This window comes from Vespula pensylvanica, chromosome 9, assembly GCF_014466175.1.
Source record: "Vespula pensylvanica isolate Volc-1 chromosome 9, ASM1446617v1, whole genome shotgun sequence".
Taxonomy (NCBI): domain Eukaryota; kingdom Metazoa; phylum Arthropoda; class Insecta; order Hymenoptera; family Vespidae; genus Vespula; species Vespula pensylvanica.
Window position 1 is genome coordinate 6475053 of NC_057693.1, and position 13404 is coordinate 6488456.

The 13404-nt window shown below is 34.9% G+C and overlaps 2 protein-coding genes, 1 long non-coding RNA gene and 3 other non-coding genes across 7 annotated transcripts in view; 4 read left to right on the forward strand and 2 right to left on the reverse strand.

The window, feature by feature from the left end:
• LOC122631962 (protein PFC0760c-like) overlaps positions 1 to 3975 on the reverse strand; it is a 4646-nt gene extending 671 nt beyond the window's left edge. Inside the window, exons 1-2 of the mRNA XM_043818244.1 lie at positions 3936 to 3975; positions 1 to 3862 (exon numbers count right to left, since the gene is read on the reverse strand). The exon at positions 1 to 3862 is cut by the window's left edge and continues 40 nt beyond it. Coding sequence (XP_043674179.1) covers positions 1 to 3862; positions 3936 to 3957 — 3884 coding nt within the window. The 5' untranslated portion in view covers positions 3958 to 3975. The remainder of the gene's footprint in view (positions 3863 to 3935) is intronic.
• Positions 1 to 9277, forward strand: part of LOC122631988 — a 15610-nt gene extending 6333 nt beyond the window's left edge. Inside the window, exon 2 of the long non-coding RNA XR_006327794.1 lies at positions 9036 to 9277. This is a non-coding gene — a long non-coding RNA (uncharacterized LOC122631988). The remainder of the gene's footprint in view (positions 1 to 9035) is intronic.
• LOC122631959 overlaps positions 4031 to 13404 on the reverse strand; it is a 73069-nt gene continuing 63695 nt past the window's right edge. For both annotated transcript variants that reach the window (XM_043818237.1, XM_043818236.1), the window contains exons 7-19: positions 11596 to 11776; positions 10366 to 10467; positions 9051 to 9274; positions 8758 to 8896; positions 7819 to 8589; positions 7573 to 7739; positions 7376 to 7467; positions 6654 to 7243; positions 6294 to 6540; positions 5953 to 6198; positions 5715 to 5886; positions 5358 to 5626; positions 4031 to 4416 (exon numbers count right to left, since the gene is read on the reverse strand). In XM_043818237.1, coding sequence (XP_043674172.1) covers positions 5362 to 5626; positions 5715 to 5886; positions 5953 to 6198; positions 6294 to 6540; positions 6654 to 7243; positions 7376 to 7467; positions 7573 to 7739; positions 7819 to 8589; positions 8758 to 8896; positions 9051 to 9274; positions 10366 to 10467; positions 11596 to 11776 — 3196 coding nt within the window. In that variant the 3' untranslated portion in view covers positions 4031 to 4416; positions 5358 to 5361. The remainder of the gene's footprint in view (positions 4417 to 5357; positions 5627 to 5714; positions 5887 to 5952; positions 6199 to 6293; positions 6541 to 6653; positions 7244 to 7375; positions 7468 to 7572; positions 7740 to 7818; positions 8590 to 8757; positions 8897 to 9050; positions 9275 to 10365; positions 10468 to 11595; positions 11777 to 13404) is intronic.
• Positions 10729 to 10800, forward strand: Trnae-uuc. The gene has a single exon. It is a non-coding gene; the product is annotated as a tRNA-Glu (tRNA).
• On the forward strand, positions 10884 to 10955 carry Trnae-uuc. The gene has a single exon. It is a non-coding gene; the product is annotated as a tRNA-Glu (tRNA).
• Trnae-cuc lies at positions 11277 to 11348 on the forward strand. Its single transcript has one exon. It is a non-coding gene; the product is annotated as a tRNA-Glu (tRNA).

Consider the following 13404-nt stretch of genomic DNA (forward strand, 5'->3'; position numbering starts at 1 on the left):
AAACCATCATCGTCGTCGTCGTCGTCCTCGTCATAATCATCGTTATTCTCATCTTCTTCGTCCTCTTCTTTCTCTTGATTATTTTCAAATTTCTCTTGTTCCTTCTCACTAAACTCGAACGATGATTTCATACGATCGATCTTACTCGAAACTTCGTTAATTCGCCCAACTCGAGTTTCGTCGAATACGTTCGATGATCTCGACGATGGATCTACGATAATCCCTTTTATTTCTTTCGATGGATCTACGATCTTTTTCTTTGCGATCATCGTATAACTTATGTCGTTGTTAAATACCGATCTAGTATCGATCGTCCTTTTCTCATCGATCTTTTTATCGATCTTACTCTCTTTCAAGTCGACGTTATCGTCGTATCTTCTCGCAGGCATCGATCGTTCCTCGCATTCAAAATTTTTTATCCTGTTCGATACCATCGAACTTTCGTCATTAGATCTAACTAATGTCGTCCTATCGTTAATTTTAGAATATTCGATGGCCGTCGTTTCCCGACGGATCTCGTAATACTTAACGAAATTTCTAACGCTACCGGGGATTATCGTTAGAGTATCTTGCCCTGACGATTGGTCGTTACTTAAAACTACGGGTGTCTTTATGGCCCTGTTATTGTCATCATCATCATCATCATCATCATCATTATCATCATCATCATCATCATTATCATCATTATCATCATCATTATCATCATTATCATCAATATCATCATCATCATTATCGTCATTATTATTGCGATGGGTTATTAAAATTGGAATTTTTTCTCTAACTATGGCACAGTTATCAATGCTATTATTCTTCCTCCTCTTATATTCTATCGATTCGTCAACATTATTACTACATATTATTTCTAAACGATCGATCGTATTATTATCCTTCCTCCTTTCATCATCAGTTAATCCATCAACGTTTTTAGGTAAATCTTCGATATCCTTAATCACCCTCGTACCTTCGTCCTTCGAACCTTTGTGATTGCTCTTCGAGTCTGATGTCTCGATGACACACTTTTCCCTTACATGACACTTGGACATTTTCATCATATCGTTGTCCAGCTGTCGACTCTCCATTATTTCCGCTTGGATTCTTCGTACCGCCATCTGGTTCGTAGTGATAATCTTCCTACCGTTTTTATCATTATCGTTTTTGTCGTCTTCGTCGTCAACAAGATTTTTTTTTACTTCATTCGTCTCATCCGTAACGAAGGACTCAACGTTCTTCAAATTAACCGAATCTTCGACTTCATTATAATTATTATAATTATTATTATTATTATTATTATTATTATTCTTCATCGTCGTCGAGCTTCTCAATTTGATCGTAGGAAAGTTAACGAGCAACTCACTTAGAACGTCGCTTTTGACGTCTTTTATGTTTTTATCATCGAACGAATTACGGCATCCTTTTGTCTTTCTCCTACACGTTGCATTATCCCTATTATTTTTTTTACTCGTCTCATCGACTTCGATCAATCGATCGTTTTTTGGATGGATCCCTACGATCTCGCAATATCTGCTCGTATTATTCCAATCTTCTTCATCCCTATTATTCTCCGACAACATGGTTTCTAAAAATGTATTGCGTCTTACGTCAACCGACGATATACCGGGTATATCTTTTTTATCGATTGTTATTGTCTCATCGTCATCGATCTTTTTAACGGGATCTTTCGAAAGATCAGACAAGCTTGGAATCGTATTCATTTTTAATTCATTCAGAATTTGAGTTCTTGTTGAATCCGTAACGACTTTCGATGGTTCGTCGTTGATCTTCCTTTCGTATTGATTTTTGTATAATAATAATTCATCGTTATTATCGGACACTTCGTCGGATTCCTCATCCTCCCAATCTATCGGGCTGTCGTTCATAAAATTACGAACCGATTGGGTTACGAAGATTTTTCTACGTTCGTTCGTATCTATTCGTTTTTGAGAATTACAATGAGATTCATCTGCGGATTCTTCGTCGAGGAAGAAAATATTTTTATTAGTCTCTTTAATTCCGTAATTGACGTTGTCATCGTCTTCGTCCTCTTCATACTTGTTGTTGTTTTTGTTACTGTCGTTGTCCTTGTTAGAAACTTCTTCCTCCCTCGATAATCTCTCCGACAAGTTACGTTCGATCTTAAGTTCAGGTACCACCTGTTCCTTCGTCAAAGTATCTTCGAGTATTAAGGATAAATCACTGGAAGAAATATTATTGAATCTATCTTCCTCAATCGTTTTCTTCTCATCATTGAAATTTTCTTTAATATCAACGGTACTATTACCGATCTGCGGAGAAATTTCAATAGATTTTCGATCGACATTATTCAGGATCAAAGATCCAAATGGTATTTCACCGAATATGTCGGCGTTGTCGGTAGTTGGCAAATTTCTTTCGAAATTATCTTCTACAGTCTGCTGCTGCTGCTGCTGCTGCTGCGGTTCCTCCTCCTCCTCCTCCTCCTCCTCCTCCTCCTCCTCCTCCTCCTCCTCCTCCTCCTCCTCCCTCTTCTGTTCCTTCGCGTCAGCTTCCTCGTTCCTGATCGAATCGATATTCCGAAGACCACCATCGACCTTGGGTGGCATCGAGGAATTCGATGACTCTATTACGAATCTCACTTTGGTAGCTGTGTGTTCGAGGGTGATCTCGTTGCTTTGAAGTATATCATAACATAAAGATGATCTTCTCGATCGTCTGACGTTCAAGGCGCTACTCCTATCTATGTAATCGTCGAAAATAAAATTATTCCCAGGATCGACACCGTGAAATTCCGCATTTTCATTTTCCAAGGACGTTTTCCATCTGTCCAAACATTTTTCGAAGGGAAAATTCGTCGGGGTTACGCGGAAACAAATCTCGTTATCGTCGTTATCGTCATCGTCCTCGTCGATACGATTATCCCGTAGGAAGGAAGGATCCTTTGTAAAATCATTCAAATCTTTCCCGTTTCGTTCTCCTACGAAGAAACTTTCCATCTCATTTTCAACCTTCCTCGATTCCTTTTTCAATATTTTTTCGTCCACGATCGACGACACCGATTGCACCGAATCGTTCGTTATAATAACATCTTGAAGATCATCGAGCGTGAAGAACAATGATGGATATTTGTCGTATTCCTTTTTCCTCACCATCTGATCGTATCTCGGAGAACGTACGATCATCGTTTCTTCCTCCTCCTTTTTTTCATTTTTTTCCTCGTCGTCGTCATCTTTTCTATCGTCTAACGTCGATAATTTTTTTTTAGGACGCTCCAAGACCGTCAACAACTCTTTCTCAGTACTCTCATCAATCTTCGAGTCACTATTACTACTACTACTACTACTACTACTACTACTATTACTACTACTTTTATTAGGTCGAAGGACTTCGTCGTCCTTCTTATTAAACACTTTTTTCGATACAACCTTCTCCTCCTCGTGCAACGTCAGCAACTCCTTCTTACGATTCTCATCGAATTTAAATTCTATCTTAGGAACATCTCCGTACGTTTTCTTCCTACATAAATAAATCTCTTCCCTTATAATATTATCCTTCGAATTATCCGACTTTAACAAGATATCGTTGCTCGTATCATCTACGTTCCTGGTTTGAAACTTCGATGTCGGTTCATCGTGAATTATGATCCTCGTTTTAATCTGACTCTTATCAACGTTTTCGTTGACCTTGTTTTTTCTTGGTAATTGAGAAGGCGGTGGTGGCGGGGGTAGACGCTTTCGATCGACCCTCCTCGTAGTAGTTGCGATTTCCTTCCCCGTAATTTCCGCGTTTATAACTTTTTTTTTTCTTTTTCGTCTCGGTGGTACAGGTGGTGGTGGTGGTGGTGGTGGTGGTGGTGATGCTGATAGCGATGGTGACGGTGTCTTCTCACCTACGATCAGAAGAAACATTTTTCTTTCTTTTTTTTTTTTCTTTTTTTTTTCTATCCCTTTTCATTCACGCACCTGCGCGAATATGGTCTATCATGGTAGCTAGGTGATATATATATATATATTTATTACGAATAAAGTTTCTTTTTTATTTTCTTTTCTTTTTTTGTTCTCTTTCTATTCGACGTATAATATGCTCACATTTGTGAAACATCGAGCGTTTACGTTTCCTTCGGCTCCCTTTATCGAGTTAGAATACCGCGCGCGCATACGAAAGAAAAGATACGACCACGACGTACGACCGGCGGATACTAAAGGTGATTCCTTAGAAATGATGGACTACGTTTCTTTCTTCTTTTTTTTTTTTTACCCCACTCCCACTCTCCTCCTCCTACTCTCTGACTCGGGCTCGTTCAATAATGATTTATCTCTTTCTTTCTTTCGTTCTTTCTTTCTTTTTTTTTTTGTATTCATTTTTTTTCTTCTTTTCTTTTCTTTTTTTTCATCCCTTTTTTCACGTTGCTGGTCGTTTCACACGCCTGGGCGTGCGTACCTACTGATAATGGATTTTTATATTTATTTTTTTGATCTTTCTTTACTTCTGTGTGTCTAATAAATAATTTTCTATTAATGACATTTATAGGCTAAATCGATAAATAAAGAAAGAAATAAAAGCGATTATATAGCAAGAACAATTAGAGACATTGTTGAAAATCGAATTTTGATAGATAGATAGATAGATAGATACAGAATTGAATTGAATTGATAAATAAAGAATGAATAAATAAATAAATAAGTAGAATCGATTATATACCAAGGACAATTAGAAACGTTGTTGAAAATCGAATTTTGATAGATAGATAGATAGATAGATAGATATAGAATTGAATTTTGTATCGTTCAAGAAATTATCCGAATATTTTAACCAACTACTTTTAACACCAAGATATTATCTTTCAAAGGTATGCACGGTTTAAACATGAAATACTAGATTTGCTCTAATACTGATTTAATAATTCTCTACTTTGCATGAGTAAACGTCGAGGGTAGGGATGAAGTCGAAACGGAATGGACTGTCCGGGTGACTTGGGGTATGGGGCTTCGTTTAAGGGGATGAAAATAATTCGATTAGCGATCGTAGATGGCACTGGGACACTCTCTTCCCTTCTCGACATTGCCCCGTTAAGACGACGTAATGTTCTTAACGGGATTGAGATTTTCCGACGCGTCTTCAAGGTAAGAAGATTTAATAAAAGAAAAGCGGAAGCTATTTTCGAACTGTGAGAATCTAATCAAATCTAATCGCCTATATATTACATGTGTGAACGATTCATTAATAATAATTAATAATAGATTAAAAATAATTTAATTAACGTTAATTAAAAATAATGATAAATAGTAATAATAGTAATAGTGACGATAGTAATAATAATAATAAGAATAATAAAGAAAATTGATGAAAAAAAAAAAAAAGAAATTTTTTTTTTCTTTTTTTACCTAATTATATGAACACCTGACGACTGGTCCTACTAACATCAAAGTCTTCGATACTAAGTAGCATACTAGCAGACTTGAGGGCGTTGTTACCGACGAGATCGGTCAGGTACAAACTGTTAGCATTGTGGTTACCCATTGCGCTAGAAGCAGCACTACTATATGCACTAGATGTGTTTTGTACCGAGGCAACATCCATAGTCTTCTGTGTCAACAATTTGTTCGTCATGCTGGACGTTTCGGCTTCGGACGAAGCATCGAATCTAATGTCGCTAAAAAATTCAAACGCACGGTAAAAATAAAATGATAATCGATTGGAATCTCGATCACGACTAATAGATTATTTATTCGAATACTTACTGAAGATAGTTATTATCTACGACAACGGTATCACGATTATCTAATTTTTTTCGTGAATCTGGTTGAGAAAGAACAAGTTCGACCGTTTCCGAGGAACTTTGTAACATCTTCAAAGCGTCCTCGTATCGAAGATTTAATAAATTTTGTCCGTTTATTGCTACGATCCTATCACCTGTAAATAATAAATAATTCATTTTAGGAAATTCGATATATACAGTTTTAATAACGTTTGTCTTACCTTTGTTAACGTTGCCGGCCATATCAGCAGAACCACCGACCGATACTGCTTGAACGTAGACACCACCATCGTTACCTTCGGTAACCTGTAAACCTATACTACCACCGTGTCCTCTTTCTAATTTGATCGTATGTAATATCCTTTCTTCGGCAAAGGACAATTCTTCCAAACGTGCCATCAACGATGCCGATATTGATTCCTCTTCGGTTACGTGAAAAGTTTCGTCGTCCGTTCTTATGTCTGCATCTATGACAGAAAGAAAAAAAGAAAAAAAGAAAAAAAAAAAAATTCGAACAGGATCCGTCACTACTAATTATTGATTTCATCACTGTTTTACTAACTGAGTACGTAAGCTTCGGGCAAAGGTGACTCCGTCGATCTTGCCGAAAACGACCTTATCGACGATTCCGTGTCCGACTTTAGAGATACCGACTCAGCATCGTCGGTAAGAACGGCATCTTTCTGTGCGAGGCTACTGTAGATCGCACGAGTACCCATTTTTACACCCAATCGACGTGGTAAACTCGGCGTGCGGAAACCTGTACTTTGTCTTGGTGTCCCATAATTCGGCAAACTCGACGTTTTCATCTGTTTAGAGAAAATGAACGAGATCAATGTGCCTTCTTTTTAAGAAAGAAAAAAAAATATATATATATATATATATTTTTTCAAATGAAAAATATTCCATATTGTTTATTTACTTTGTGTATTGTCTTTTTTACGTCGGCTACCTCCCATACCTCTTCAGGAACAGGAAAATTTTTCTTTCTCGATAGGCCGGCTTTATTGATCGCTGCGTAAAGTTCCTCAGGATTATCAGACTTTTCGTTTAAGTGATCAATGTCGTTGGTTGACATCATTTTTGGCAAAGAATAAACACACTCGGTATCACTTTTGATCCTCGAACAGGCATAAATCGTACCTCTATCCCTTTCCTTGATATCCAACGTGATAATCGGTTCGTTCGGATTTATCAGATCTCCTTCGGACTCGTCCTCTGTATCACGCGACTCACCTTCGGGCTCTAATCTAACATTTACTTGAGCATACAGAGCATCTTCCTCCGAGGAATAAAACGCATGATTATCTTGATTCTGAGCTATTGCATTCGTATCTTTTTGAGGATTTTCATTCTCTTTGTTTTGGTATTCCTCCAGTTGCATCGGATAACTCAACTTTGGATGTAATTTCACTGTGTTTGCGGCAATCGTAATTTTTGTTTTTCCATCGGTGTTTTTCATTTTTGCGGGTGAGCCAGATGATGTCTCGACGGTCATAGGGATTCCAAAATCTACGGAGAGAGATAATAAAAAAAAAAAAAAAAAAATAGAATGGAATTGAATTGAATTGAATTAACGAATGAAAAAAAAAAAAAAAAAAAAAGAAAAACTTCGCCAATATAATTTCTTATTGGAATCTTAACCTTTTGCAAGTCCCTGAAGCGACGTAAGCTCTGAACGTAATTTCAGGAAGAACTGATGATGCAACGAGGTCAGTTTGAAAGCGAAGTAACTTCTGAAAACGAACGATTTATCGAACGAATTAAAGGATCCTAGTTAAAAAAAGAATAATAAAAGAAGAAAATAAAAAAAAAGAACACAAAATTTTTAAAAGGCTCACTTTCTATGATCCATGCGTAGCTTGAATTTGCATCGTTTACCGTTTAATTTCGTATAAACGACTAAACAATTCTTATTGTAGCTCAACGTTTGAATGTCTCTCCATTGAAATTGAGCCAATTCCATTCTTTCTCTAGGCTCACCACCTCTTTCGAAAAGTTTTAAACCCTAAAAAACGATATACACATATTTACGTACATATATTTCTATTTTTGAAAATATGCCTGGTATAATAATATATACGTACTTGAGCATGAATGGCCAACCAAACGTTACTATCGCTTTTCTTCGTCTTCGATGACTTATTTTTACTGTTATTAATATTATTGTTGTTATTATTATTAATATTATTTTTATTATTATTATTATTATTGTTATTATTATTATTGTTATTATTATTATTATTATTATTATTATTATTATTTATGCAAGTATCTTTTCTTGAAAGTCCGCAGGTAGTTTGTTTCGAAGAGATCTGTTCGGATGGGTTAACGTTGAAATTTTTATTCGTCCTTGGATTGTTAACGCCAATGTCAAGATTACGTTCGTCGTTGTTGTAACGCGTTTTAGGAATATTATCAGAAGAGTTAGGACCAGGTAGATTATCGATTCTACCATAAGTAGTAGTATTAGTAGTAGTAATAGCAGTAGCAGTAGTAATAGTACTAGCAGCAATCATTTCCTGTCCATAAATATTTTCATTCCGTGCACCCTCGCAACTCCGACGTTTGTCCTCGTTGATTTTATGTTTTTTCTCTTGTGCCATAACCTTTTCGAGTTCTTTCGAATCGACACTGGCTATGTAATAATGCGATCCATAATCCTGTAAGGATTGGGAATGTGTTATGAACATTTCCTCGGCCTTGTTCGAGTCTAAACCACGTCGATCCCTATGAGCCTGCTGTAGTTGTAAACGCAAAGCTTCGGCATTCACATTAGATTGATGCTGATCCATGTTTAATATCAATGATTCTGGTACGTAATGCTCCAATAAAAAATAATCACCACAACCGTGTTCCTGTAATAATCATTATAGAAAATAATAGTATTAATTTGTTCAATTTTTCTTCTTCTTCTTCTTTTTTTTTTTTAAATGAGAACAAACGTCTATATGGACGGAGAAATTCGAACGATATCGGTTGAGAATGTTAGGTGGAAGACAATTAGGGATAAATCTATCGCTTACGTTGGCGTTGTAATTTCCAAACTCGACTTGAAGTGCCAGACCTGTTAGATAGATTAACTCGGAATAGGAACATACCAGTTGTTGCTCGAGTATGCACCGTCTTATTTGCAGATAGAGCAAGTGTTTCGATATCCAATTTCTGTCGGGGAAAAGAATTAAATGTAAATCTTGTTGTACGTTTTTGACGATACACGTATTTCATTGATTGATTGATTCGTTTAATTGTCTGTCTGTTTGTTTGTTTGTTTATTTATTTATATTTTTTTTTTTTTTTTTAGAAATGAATAACTTACCTGATACCACGAAGGGAAGGTAGGAAAAAGCGTAGTCTTAGATACAGCATGAAACTGGTTGGAAGGCCCAAGGAACCCTTACTATTTTTGCCACCGTTTAACCAACCCGGCGGAGCAACCTTGTTCAATTTTGTTTCGGGCGGCAAAATGGCAAAGTCACCGGCCAATAACACGGCCAATCCTAACGTGAAATTCTCCTCGAGATTTTCCGCTTGGACTATAGCCTGTTGCGACAAAAATTATTATCATTATTATTCTCTTCTCTTAATTATTGTTTCTTTTCTTTCTTTCCTTTTTTTTTTTTTTTGTTAATTTTTATTCCTCTCTTTATCTACTTATTTATTTATTTATCTTTTATTCGTATTATTTACGAGTCGTTAAATGAGAGACACAAGCCAAATAAATTATTACTTTTCGTAATTCTAGAGAGTCGAAGAAAGAGAAACAGAGTGAGAGAGAGAGAGAGAATATTACTCCTGGATTTGTCGTGTACGTAAATACGTAACCAAATCACCATTTGGCAAGTTGCCAGAAGTTCTTATGCGAGTTTATGGTATGAAATTTGTGGTCTCTCTGTGAAGAGGGACAGGTTGGTGGATGAGGGTGAGGGTGAGGGTGAGAGTGAGGGACTCGTACAATCTACATCTTATGATACCCGATACAAAGTGTCGAATACGAGAAGGACACGTGTATTACAATCGAATGCAAGGTCTCCCCCATCCGAAACTATTTCACACGTGGATATACACACGATCGACCAGCAAATTGAATGTCTTATCAGTACGAGCCACTCTTCGTGGCGAGTACGCTCTCAAATGGTTCTCGGAGCTTCCATTCATTGAAGTTTCGATTATTGTTCATCTAGCGATAACCGACTGCATTCATACATTTGTGTTGTTCCGCGAACAAACTTATCGTTAAATCGAGCTAATTTAAGAGTCTTTCAATCCAAATAAATTTATTTATTATATATAAATTTCTGACCTATAATATTCTTTTTTTTTTGTTTTTATTTCTTTCATTTATTTTTTTATTTTCTGTTTATTTCTATATAATAATAATAATAATAATTATTATTATTATTATTATATAAATTGTAAGAACAGATCATATACGTGTATTTGTGTATGTGTGTGTATGATTTTAATAACAAAGATAATGAAGAAATAAACAAAATAAAAAATTATTATATTTCATTGCATTGTTAGACAAGTAGATCTTAAATATTCCAAGAATAACAATTACTAAAATATAATGCAAATTACTTATCTATAAACAAATAAAATAAAATTTTTTTTAGAAATTATAAACTAACCTGAAACAAGTCTCCTGCCGTTATTTTTTGTGGATCGCAAGTTACTTCCATACGTTGACCGGTCAACATTATTACAACTATACGATTTAAGTTACCACCGCCCTGTAACATAAAAAATAATTATTTCTTTTTTTTTCTCTATATACATATATATTTTTTTTATATATAAAAGTAAGACCAGAACAATTTATAAATGATCGATAAATCGATAAGAATGGTATAACTATATTATTCATAGCATACACACACACATATATATACAAATATATGTATATTTATATAGTATTGTATACTATTTAAAAAAAAAAAAATATTTTATATCCTAGGTACAAATACGTTGTAAATTAAGCCCGTATCATCAAATCCGGTATGGTCTAGTGGCTAGGATACCTGGCTTTCACCCAGGAGGCTCGGGTTCGATTCCCGGTACCGGAATGTATCTTTTTTTTTTTTTTTTTCTTTAAAATGCTTGGTATTTTCCTACTCGAATGCACTTTAACTTCACGACATATCATCAATCCGGTATGGTCTAGTGGCTAGGATACCTGGCTTTCACCCAGGAGGCTCGGGTTCGATTCCCGGTACCGGAATATCTTTTTTTCTTCCATTTTTTTCTGTTAACACTTCGTAGTTCTACACGTATTTATATTAAACGTAAAGGTTATAAATAAACCAAAAAAAAAAAAAAAAAATAGTTCACAAATACGATATTCCATAACGCTTTCGTAAGATAAAGCACGTTTTATTTTTTTCTTTTTGTTTTACTTACAGTTCGATTTATAATAATTGTGTTGACGATCACGTTTCAATATTAATAAAATTATTTTCGTTTATAAAAAATACTATTATAAAAAATATATTTAATATAGCTGGTTGTACGAATGTATTACGCGAACAGAGTTTATCAAGAATCCGGTATGGTCTAGTGGCTAGGATACCTGGCTCTCACCCAGGAGGCTCGGGTTCGATTCCCGGTACCGGAATATCTTTTTTTTTTTTCTTTATATTCGTATACATTCATGATATATTCTTTTTCAATCTTTTTTTTTTTTCATAAAAATAATTGTAATGAATTATCATCGATCGATCGATATAACACGTAGACAAAACATTCGCGGATGTGATAGATGTCATTATTTATGATGATTTTGATCAATTTATATGACGATTATTATTTAAAATTATATCTAAAAAAATGTAACGTTTATTAATTTAATATTATAATCTTACCTTAACTTGACCGACGGACAATGTCTTTGGTGGTTGATTCGCACGAACAACAAATTCAGGTCCGATGCATTGTGCCTTATTAAATGACCTCATTGGGCCGCCTATGGTCCTGTAGAGTCGCGACGGTGCTCTTTGAACTGCTTTACCACGTCGAGCTCTCGGGCCATTTCTCACTATATTTCTGCACATATGTATGTATAATTACATTAACCTCACGGATAATAGAATTATCGCTCTCAATATACTTCATTTTATATATTCTACCTTGTTCCACTAATAATACTAATAAATCTAATAGATATCTAACGTGACGTAGCTAGTAACGAAAGAAAGAAATCGAACATTATGGCTTTTTTCTTTTTTTCTTTCTTTATCTTCATCTTTTTTCAATTAATATTTTCTTACTTTATCTTCATCTCTTCATCTTTTTCTTTAAGTCGACTATTTTTCTTCTTCGTTCTCATCGTTCTCTTTAAGATGACAGTAAAAATGATAAAGACTTTAAAGTTGGAAACCATTCGTTAATACTACCATCTCTACGAAGCGCAAATATGTCTACTATATTTATGCACGTACGTATGTACTATATATCGTACAACTGTGGAAATATACAGTTTCTTTATTTTTAATACACGAACGTGAATAACTCTTACGCGTATCTTACATCTATACGCGTTAATTGAACTCTAAATATGACAACATTTTTAACACTTCCAACCTTTTCAAAGTAAATTAATCCGTAGTATTGTTTCAGCTTGATCCTTTTCAAACTTAAAAAAAAAAATAAATAAATAAATAAGAAATAACATTTGACGTTTAGTAAAAGATCGAATCGATAAAAAAAAAAAAAAACCTTGTCGACAGTTCATTATCAATTATCAATTAATAATTATCGAATATTCCAAGTAACAAACTTGATTTTAAGGAAGTCCGGATTCGCAGAGACGTTTGATTCGATTCGTTCGCGTACTAGTAAGCTTGATCCAGTCTCTCTCTCTCTCTCTCTCTCTCTCTCTCTCTCTCTCTCTCTTTCTCTCTTTAAAGGTGGTAACTTCAGAGAGCCGACCTAGATCGCTTGAAAGCGTTTATTAACACGGATGTATGACTTGGGCCAAACTTAATAATGGCCGCATAAAGGGTGCGAGAATATCTGAGAACGCTTCGAGACCCTCTTTCTCTCTCCTTCCTAATTTAATGCTTTACCCCTACTCTATGTTCTCTCTACTATCTCTCTCTTTCATTCTTTCTTTCTCTCTCTCTCTCTCTCTCTCTCTCTCTCTCTCTCTCTCTCTCTCTCTCTCTCTCTCTCTCTCTCTCTCTCTCTCTCTCTCTCTCTCTCTCTCTCTCTCTCCCTCTCTCTAAGTATAACACGATTGATGAAATTCCAAGAAAATCGTCTTAAATTTTCAACGTTAATCTCTATGTTAACTAATCGACAATAATTTATAATGTTTATTTTTCCGTCAATTTTTTAACGAGATAAATAAATGTTAAACAATGAACGTCCAATCAGTGGTTTTAAGTTTGACCAATTATTATTCTTTCTGACCATAATACTCCTTTCTTTTTTTTTTTTTTTTTTTTTTGATTTATTAACACGTGTTCGATCAATCGTTAAATTGATTAAATAAATCAATTGGTAAATCATTGATTGGAATATTGTTAAATGTTAACAAGGGTCCAATCAATGGTTCAAGTTTTACTAATATTTTTGGCTATGATACTCTTTCTTCTTTTTTTCTTTTTGATTTATTCACACGTGTTCGATCAATCGTTAAATCGATTAAATAAATCAATTGGTAAATCATT